The sequence below is a fragment of the Chaetura pelagica genome, unplaced genomic scaffold (assembly GCF_000747805.2).
Source record: "Chaetura pelagica isolate M959 unplaced genomic scaffold, ChaPel_1.0 scaffold20, whole genome shotgun sequence".
NCBI classification, from domain to species: Eukaryota; Metazoa; Chordata; class Aves; order Apodiformes; family Apodidae; genus Chaetura; species Chaetura pelagica.
In genome coordinates this window covers 2359452-2369875 of record NW_009951958.1, presented here as the reverse complement: position 1 = coordinate 2369875, position 10424 = coordinate 2359452, and the positions used below count along the sequence as shown (strand labels likewise).

General features: G+C 37.3%; 1 protein-coding gene across 1 annotated transcript in view; it reads left to right on the top strand.

Moving 5' to 3' along the window:
• The first annotated feature begins 299 nt into the window (after positions 1 to 299).
• KNG1 (kininogen 1) overlaps positions 300 to 10424 on the top strand; it is a 16370-nt gene continuing 6245 nt past the window's right edge. The window contains 5 exon segments of the mRNA XM_010000078.1: positions 300 to 494; positions 3365 to 3475; positions 4413 to 4497; positions 6572 to 6744; positions 8387 to 8494. Coding sequence (XP_009998380.1) covers positions 300 to 494; positions 3365 to 3475; positions 4413 to 4497; positions 6572 to 6744; positions 8387 to 8494 — 672 coding nt within the window.

Below are 10424 nucleotides of genomic sequence, written 5' to 3'. Positions count from 1 at the left end.
TCCTCCTTACTTCAAACCTGTCCCCAGCTGCAGCCACTTAGCCTGTTATCTTGATGGCAGGTGGATAACCTTAGTGTCATTCTGGTGACCATACAAAGTTTATTTAGATAAACTCAAAAGTTTATTTGCAGTACAAACAGGGTATGATGAAAACCAACCAACCGCAGCAACCTACTCATTCTGTTTACTTAGCTATTGCGCCTGAAAAAAGGAAGAGGTGCCTAAAACCCTGCCTGGCATTCCTTTTCCATTTGGTTTTTAAAGAACCTTCTGAGTCAGGGGCCCTTTTTGGTCCAATTATGAAAATATCCATTGTACTAGCACTTTGCTGCAGTTTTTTCTCTAGCAGAGCCACCCCTCTCCCATTTGAGCTTTCAGACTGTAATGACCCTGATGTCTTTAAAGCTGTAGACACAGCATTGAAGAAATACAATGGAGACAGAGGAACCGGTAACCAGTTTGCTCTGTACATGGTGATGGAAGCCAAGAGAACTGTAAGTAGACTTTAGAAAAAAAAAAAATTAAAAATGTTGGAATTGTCTGTGCTATCTGAATCAGATTATCTTCATCTCATTCATAAGAGAGCAAGCATGACAGCAAAGTGTCTTCAAAAACGTTTTAAAAAATCAAAGGAATGACTTGCACAGTAAGATGCTCATTACCATGACAAGCAGGGATGTATATTATGTTCTCACCAACAGAACTGTGTGCTGCTGAATTGCTTATTAATGCAAGGACTAAAGAATATAAATTTTCTATCACTAATACAATCTGGTTTACTAGTCCACTCTATTTTCTCCTTTCTCTGTTGGGAATTCTACCCCTTTCCATCATCAGTAAGGTTTTCAGATCGATGGCAAAAAAACCTACTAAAAAACCTGAATATTATCTTGACTTGGGAAGCAATGGTATAGCATATAAAAAAGAATGACCTGATAAAATTTGGCAATACTCTGAATACATTGTTTGTGAATATTATTTGATTGACACTAATCCTGAGTCACAAATCTAGGTAAAAGCACTAGCTGGTATTTGAGTCAAATAGGGTGACAGCTAAAATTACAGAAGAAAAAAAGGATGAAACATGATCCTTTGCCTGGAATCCTTCTGTACAGCCTTAATCTAACAAAAGAGTATTTACCTCTGAGAGGCATACAAAGATGATATTACCATCATAATGACAAGCATTACTTTACTTGAAAACAACATTAGCATTTTTCTTCTACTGGATTGGATTTTCAGATGTAAAACACAAGAAACCCTGTGCCAGAGAGAATATTTTGCACTCCAAAATCACAAGACACTTTTACCCAGATAGGAACTGACCTCAGAAAGGGGACATGAATTGCTAAATGCCTTACAGTAAACTACCCACATCTCCTGGCACTACCCTCTGGTTTTCCTGTTTTCAAACTGGGGAGATCTTAGCATGTAGTGATGAAGTCTAAAATCTGGCAAACCCTTTATATAATTAATATTAAACAAATGAATAGTCCCACTGTCTTCACTGAACTACATACATCCTTATAAATAGCCAAATGCAAACATATTTCTGTCAGAGCTGTAACACCACCTTCCTTTTGCTGCTGTTGCTAAAGGACAGATATTAATTTCAGTATTCTACTTTAAACAACGTTATGTTTTAAAGAATACATATTTTAATCATTGCAATCATCCTTCCTTCTCTAAATATCCATCTTTCATTTTCTTAAAATATCTGAGGTGGAAATCAATTATTATTTTACGTAATTGATCTGACAATGATGCCACGTAAAAATAGAGAAAAGGAATCTGCAATAGAGATTTCCTTGTATTCGATATTCTTTTTCTAAAAAGAGTATAGATTTTACTCATCATTAGTCTCACAATGTTGAATGCATTAATTAAATAGCTAGTTATTACATATTAATGTACATTCATTATTGATAAGGCAAGAAAACATAAAAGCTGACTGGTGAAAGACTGAACCTGCCCCAGTTAAAGGCATAGTACTTTATAATAATACTAAAATAAACCAACAACAAATAACATACAGAAACAATAGGTTTTCTCACCTATTTTGTTTACTCATTGAGCTGATTTATTGCAGATTTAGAACACTGTAACAGAGAACAGAATGTGGCTCTTTTTATATTCACTTCCCAGATAGTATCATCAAATGCAGCTCCATAAATGTCAATTTACACCTGCTAAGGATTAAGTCCATTACATTTTTAGAGAACCTTTCATCCTGTTTTACAACCTGCCTCATATCAGGTACCTCTCTACACCTCTTTGTAGCTGTAGCAACACAGAACAGAAACAGAGAGACCAGAGAATGTAATTCTATGTCTACACTGGTGTAAATCTAGTATATTCCACCCATGTCAGCTCAGCTGCACATTTCTTTGTAACACTAAGGCAAGAAATATCAATTAATTCTCCCAGCAGCATCATTTGAGGATAACCAGTGTTGAAGTACAGCAACTGCCTGTTTGAATTTGAAAAGGCACATTGGCAGAGCATTTTAAGCCTCTGTAAAAGATAAGAAACTTCTGGCTTTATAGCTCCTCTAAAGGATGAACCATAAACTTTGCAGTGTGTAAACGCTACCTGTAGGCACAGGCTCACTACTCAGTTTATGGCAAGGAGAAAATGCCCCCAACATCAACAACACTTCCACTCGCCAGGCCAAACACTTTGCTAAATACTTTGTATTTCATCTAACAGGATTCCTAACACTCCCCTCGTGAGCAGCTCAGCCTTTAATGCCTACAGGAAAGCTGTAGGCACTGCCAAAGGCTGCCACCAGGGCATATGCCCTCCTCACCCCTCCCCCGAGTAGGCAGGGCAGCTGAAGTACCCTGTTACCATAGAGTAAAAGCAGTTTGGGCACTGCCAGGCTGCCTGAGGGTTGCTGGCTGCTGTTTCTGGGCTGCCTGAAGAATTGTACTGAAGGAAAGTAGACAGATCTGGGAGAAGGCCAAGAGTGAGGGAGTCACACAGGAGCACAGTCCAAGCTAGTAATTATGCTAACTATCTAAGCAGCAACACAACTTTGCTTATTTGAAACACATTTGAATATGAGTATGAAACCTAACCACTTCTTTGTATTTTAATAACCCCTGGTACTACAAGTTGAAAAAAAAAAAGCCAGTTGAGCATAATTTATCTGTTGTATTTGTCAGTAAGGGTTCAGTAATATAATTAGGTAAGTTAATTATTGAACAACCAAAATTTGAGAGACTTTGCAGGGAGACCAGCAGCTAATTTGAAATTATACTATAACATATAAGGCAACCACTGAATAGTATTTGCCTTTTGAAGCTCTTATCTTTTCATTTCATTTATCACTATGCAAATGATGCACATTGTTTTTATCCAGGCAGGTCCTGACGCACAATTCTATGTGAAGTATCGAATACATGAAACCACTTGTGCCACTGATGAAAACAAACTCTGGCAAGACTGTGATTACAAAGCAGCTGCAGAGGCTGTAAGTATCTGGCAACATCAGCATAATAACCATGACTGCAGTAGAGAACCTACCTTTTTTAGCTGTATTGCTTTTGAGAACTTACAGGACTAAATTACAGTTCAGAAATGTTTATAACTCTAAAATTAACCATTGTAATGGTGAGTTTACCATTATAATCCTAAATTTGTCCAGAAGAGAGCATTTCAGCACTTCAATATGAAGCTTCACAATACATTCAACACAAAGTATGTGCACTGTGAGAGTGTGAGGGCCGTAAAACTTTCTGTTAATTATGCATAATGGAAACGCGCACAATCAAATTGACTTCAGATCTGCACCAACAAAAATCCTGACCTGGAAGCCACGATGGCAAAAAATGCACCAGAGGGCTTTCAGCTGTGCAAAGCATGTCTGGCTCATGGTAGGTACTAAAGCACCCAGAGGAGGAATGATTTGGGCACACATAGCCTGCAGGAACACTGCACATAGCCAGTGGAAGTCACTGCTACTTCACACAGAGCACAATGCAAAGAAAGGAATGATGGTGATAATATAATTCGAATCAATGTGAAATGCCATGGTCATTGCTGCATATCTTGTACTAGCAGAGAAGAAACTAGATAAATAAACAATTTATACAGACTTTATTTATGCAAATGTGTTCATTTCCATTAATCTGACTGTAAATTCTTTGATTAATTAATATGTAATCATGATACAAAGCAACTTTTCAAATTATATGCTCAGTTCATCCCCTACTCTCGTGACAATCGACAGAACTGTTCCTTCTCCAGTAACAAACCAGCAAATTAGACATTACTAAAAATGTACATATGAACTTGCTCCCCAAACTCAATTTGCAACTGTTAACTTTGTTCAGTAGCTAGAAGAATATATACAGCACTGTGTTTTGTTTCAGGAAGTTTAAGACAAATGTCGTTACATGTTTTTGCAGACAAGAGGAGAATGCACAGCTCGAGTTCACATGAATGATGCTGAAAATACAAGTAACGTTTCCCAGAACTGCAGTATGGTTCCAGGTATGTAACTCTTCGGGGCTGCATTCAACAAGTACATTGACAAATAAGAATGGGAAAAATAGAATACTGAGACTTTCAGCAAGCAAAAAAAAAGCATAGCAAAAAAAAAATAATATATATTTTTTAAATTGTACCTAAATTTTCTCCAAACTAAACATTACTAAATTGTTTCTCTTAAAGTTTACCAAAGCAAATTTTTACCCCCAACCAAAAAAAGAAGAAAAATACATTTACAAAATAAAAATCTAGCAGTGATGAAATAATGTAAGAGATACTGTGATATCTTTCAGACCCTAACAATAAGCAGTGCTGTATTTCTTGCCTATAAGACAGTAATATATGACTATTATGTTCTCATATTCATTTTATTAGAGAGATCACATTGTTTTAAAGCTTTGCCACTGAGATGTCTCTGTGCCTATGTCTAGAGTCCATGTAAGACATATCCAAGTTAATTTTAAAATATCCACCTGATAGCAGGGAACTAACTGAATATTAACTACAGAAATATTTGGCATGGTTTCTGAGATGTTTGGTAGCTTATCTTTGTTTTTGTTCCTGCTTACCTTGTTTAAAGCTTACATGGCTATACCTACAGCCAGTGTGCTTCTAGGAACTACAGTAAACACAAACTCCATGTTCTGCTGCTGAATAAACACGGCTTGGTTTAGGTGCTTTTCTAGGGCAATGGTGACATCTAGTTGCCAGTAAAAGACATGTGAATCCCACAGAGAATGCATGGGAAATTTGCACTTGAATCTTTGCTTAGAAAGGTTAAAAAACATACATAAATTAAATGAATCATGTACTGAGCCTAAGAAGCTCACCTCTTCTTACCAAATCATACCAACTCGAAAAAAAGAAAATGCAGAGACCATAGCTGGTTTAGAACTGGTGTACTGTTGGTTTATTACTCCCTGAAAACATGGTCACACTTTTGTAACATATATATTTGTCATTACTGAGTCCAATTCAGTGATGCTAGAAACATGAAGAGCCAGACTTTGTTCGAGTACCCCTTGGAGAGCTGAAACAAAATAGTATTGCTTACACTGAGATATTCCAAATGTACAGAGGAGCCAAATCAAATCCAAAGGATTCAAACAGAAGAGTGAAACAATAGACCCCAACTGGTGAGGGATTTCCCTACCATGTTAGGTACCATACTGTTCAGCCTTCTGGGTGGAACAGGTTGATCATACTGACTCTGGACCAGTTTCCTGGCTGGTGCAAGCTGGCATAACTCCATTACAGCCAGTTTATGCCAGCTGAGGATCAGGCACACAAATTTTACTTCAATTCCACAGAGACCACATATTGTCCCACTTTCATTCTCAAGCTCACTGAATCATGAAATTAATTTATGTACTGAACTATAAAATTAATTTATGAAAATCCAATCCATGATTACTAGAAAGGAAAGAGAGTTAATAGGATTAGTAGTAAGAAACAGAAGTTTGAGCATCCCTGTCAAGCTTGTCTATACACAGCCAATCCAGTTGGGTAAGCCTGAAGGTAATACCAAGTGGCCACAGTGACTAGCAGGGGGGTTTCAAACAACACAGCAATACAATAGTTCAACTACAATCCCTAAGGAGCTCAGAGTCAGAGCAGCTCACATGGGTGAGCCAAAACACTCCTGCCAAAGTCCCCATCCTGAAACATGGTGAGTACAGTAAGCAGCTGTGCACAGTGGGTGAGCTCTGAAGAGTATCCCCTTAGATGTAGCTACCACTAGTTCTTCACTGAGTGAGAAATGACCCTTTCTTAATGGAGTCAAAACCACATGCAAGATTTTTCAGAGATTCATTGACTCCTGAACTCACTCACTCTTCTAAATGAGGGTCACTGCTGAAATCATGCCTGGCCTACCACCACAAAACAAAGCATGTTTCTAAATACAATAAATGTCTTTGCAGGCCCTGAAAATGAAATGTGGGGATTACTGATCACTCCAGTTAAAGCATAAAATATTCTTGCTCATTAAACCTTTTCTCTAATTCTCAGTTTGGAAAAATTAAAACCTGAGGCTGTTTTACATGAAGCCCTATAATTTTTTTTGTTTATTTTCCAGCTGCACAAAAAGTATCACTTACTGAGGCTAGATGTCTTGGATGCTTTCATCATATATCAAGTGACAGTTCAAAAGTCTCAGAAATTCTGAAACGAGCCATTCAGAAGTTTAATGAGCACAGTGCTGAACCTGCCATTTTTAAGCTTGTGGAAGTAAAAGAAGCTCAAAGACAGGTTTGTGTAGGACTTTTCTGTAACTTCTATCCCCAAAAACCCCAAACCAGGTACCTTAGGTGTTCTACATACACATTTCTGATTTTAAGGTATCTTACATTTCATAATAAAAGCATAACAAATGCATATTGAGTGTAGACTCTATAAATAATTATCTTCATTTGTAAGGAATCACAAATGGTCACCTACCAGATTTTCAGAGATGTCAGCTTTACATACTGATAGTAAACATGGTTTTCCTTTATATGCAGTTGCATCTAACCAGATAGCACCACTTTATTTGCATTCAGTGCTGACACAAGCATCTTGAGTCATCTTGGATGCTCTTGGGTATTCCACTTGGCTTCTCCCTCAAGCTCCAGCAGGAGCAGATCACTCCTATATTCTGTGCCAAGACTGCCAGCCTGCACAGATGTCTCATATACTCTACAGCCTCTCAAACAGCAGCAGGCATCTATGTTTTTGCACTGCAATAGGACCCGTATGTCAGCAGCTGCTACACGAAACAGGATGGGTAAATTCCGTACAGGAAGAATGGGTAAGAAAAACAAAAAGCCAGCCTGCCACTTGCTGAAAGATTTCTGCACACAGGAATATCTGCTTTGCAAGAAATGACTGCTCAGGTCACAGAAATTCCATGTCATCTGGTATTCCATTCTCTGTGAAAGGTTCTCCTAGGGATTGGTGTGACATTGCTAGAAAGTTTCTTATTTAGTTTTTAACTAGTATCTAACCTGACACAAATATAGACCCTTTTCTTTGAATGTTTATGTATTTATTTAGCCAGAAAGTATCTTCTAGCATCATGTCAATTTGTCTCATTATTTAACTAAGACTGTCCTCCTTCTATTGACCGATGGCAACAAACCACTTAGCTGAAAGACAAGCCTGGACAACATTTATGCCACATGACAAAATGTCACAGGCAGACTGGAATCCAGCAGCTGGAAAGAGAACCATCGTGTCACTTTCAGTCAAAAGACTAGTAAGAGCCCTTGACTTTAATTGATCTGTGATAAAAAGTGCCCGTATTTGATTCTTACGTTCACTTTTAAATCCAATGCTGCCTGACCCAACACTGTGACATGGAGTGATTCCTTGGGTGAGAAGCAGAAGCCACAGTGCGGAAAACTGAACTGCTTCCTGGCAAGACAATGAAAAAAGGGTCACAAATCTGGATGAAAGAGTGGGTGGCAGAAGGTAAAGCCCAAGGCAGACACAATTCTAGGTAGATGATAAATGCAAGACACTCAATAATAAACGATGCCAGCAGTATAAAGTTCCATTATTCAGATACTGTTTTACTATGCTCCACATTCAGGAACATAGGACTTGCCAAGGTGTGTTAGAGTAGTCATCTATCTAGACCAGCTTCCTGACACTGGGAATAATAAGTAACAGATACTTTGGAGGCAAGTGAAAGAAATCAAGCATTATGAGCCTGCAGGTTTGCCAGGAGAAGTGGAATCCAAGATATTTTTTTGCTGTCCATGAATACTATATGGCTCAATGACTGCAAAGTGAATTGATGGATGGAAGACACTAGAAGAGTAGCTTTGCTTTCTTTGCTAATCATATTTAATAGTTTAACTTCCAAGTTTATAATGGTTTACATAATATATTTCCTAAATATCTGTTCCAGGTGGTAGCTGGATGGAATTACATAATTAAATATGAAATCAAGGAGACTAATTGCTCCAAAGACCAATCCCCAGATTTAACTCCAGAGTGTAAAGCCACTTCTAGAGGTGTAAGTAATCTTCAAAATCTGTTTATAAAAACAATAATATTAACAAATAATTGAGATTGGAATCAAGAAAATATTATAGTGTTGTTTTACTTTGTGAATGAAGTTTAAATCCAAGCTTATAGATATGTGTGAATTTATGCCATTAGAAAATCCATGTCTTCTCAATCAAAGACTGAGATGACCACTGAAATGTTTACAGATTACTCTATAGAATTTAAATAGTCTCACCCAAATAATAAATTCTTGAGAAGTTCCTATCCAGATATTCAAGGAGTTAACTCAGGTACAACCTAAAAAGCAATAATTAACATTAGCACAGTTGCTGTTGATTTTTTTAAGACATATTTTCTAAGAAAATTAAGTAGCTGAATTATGACTTAGCCTTTACCTCAGTTCAGATAAGAGAGCTTCAATTATTAACACACATAGTCTACCCAAAGAGTGCTGCAAAACCAGGGACTTCCTTAGCATCTCTGACATGGAACAGAATTAACTGTATCAAAAATAGAGGCTTGGTCTTCCAACTAGCTTCCTTGAACTATCTCTGCAAACACAAGGTAGGGGGCAGGAAACTGTAATCATAATCAACAGTGGTGGTAAATGGGAGGGGAAGAACTACAGGAGCTGCGACTCACATCTGGTTTAGCTGTTGTGGAAGTCCACTGTTCAGTGTGACATTCAAAAGCCTCTCCTGTTTGAAAATTACTCTTTGGATGTCTCAAGAACACTTCAGAAGCATTGATTGAAAAAGGAAAGAATGGCAATACTGTGGTAAATAATAGAAGAATGAAAACCAGACTTGCTGAAGCAAATCTCTCCATTACCTACACTTGCCTTTAAACCTTAAGCTCATTCACACACTGCAGGGTTTGTGGGACTGGATCCTTATAATTTCCCTGAACTGTTAAGTAGCCTTTTTAATAGATCATTGACAGATAACACTAGAATATCATATTCCAAGAATAGTCCATACCTTGGAATGATCAAATTTCATGGAAGTTGTTTCATATCTTTATTCAGCTTTGGATGATTCATTCTGAAATGGGAAGACCAGAACTGCATTCTTTATTCAACAAGCTTGTGAACCACAGAGCCACAGCGGGGCATAATATCATTCTCTCTAACCTAGATAATAAGCCTTGACATTATATTTTTATTTTCTTCTAAACCACTATTAAACAGATTTTTTTATGGATGACATTTTCAAGTATCTGTCATAGGCCTATGATCTCAATCTTGAATTGTAAGTCTTCCTTTTTATTCTACAGTTGCTTAGTTTCCTTTAGAGTCTTTGATAAGGCCCTTCACTGAAACCTTTTAAAAGATCTATGTTTACTTTATCAATACTTTACCTGCTTTTGTTGATGCTTTTGAAGAACTTTGAAAAATCTGCAAAATATTACTTCTGTTTGCAACAAAAACTCTGGTCTCTCCTTGATGTATTCCTTCCACTTGCTTCTTTCCTTAGTACCATTTCTAGTCACTTGAATGCTACAAACATCAGTTTTATGAGTCTATAAACTTTTTAAAACAAAACAGGATCAACATCTGCTTTCTTCCAGCCCCAAGATTTCAAGACAATTTTAAGTAAGCAATCTACAACAGTTCCTTTAAAACACCTGAGTAAATATAAGAAACTCAGTAAAGTTTAATTTGTTAATTGCATAATCTTCTCTCTGGTCTTTACAGTTTGAGACAGAAATTCCAGTGAGTTCTCCATAAAACAGGATTCTGGCTTGTAAACCTCCTCATTTCCTTCTCTAATAAACACATGCAAATAGTTAATTTAGCTTCTCTTTTATGGTTTTACTTTCTTTGAGTGGTCCTTTTGAACCCTGATCATTTATTGGGTCTGCAGACTGTCTATCAGGCTTCTTGCTTCCAGTATATTGCAGAAAGGAAGGAATTATTAGCAGTATGCTTGACTTCA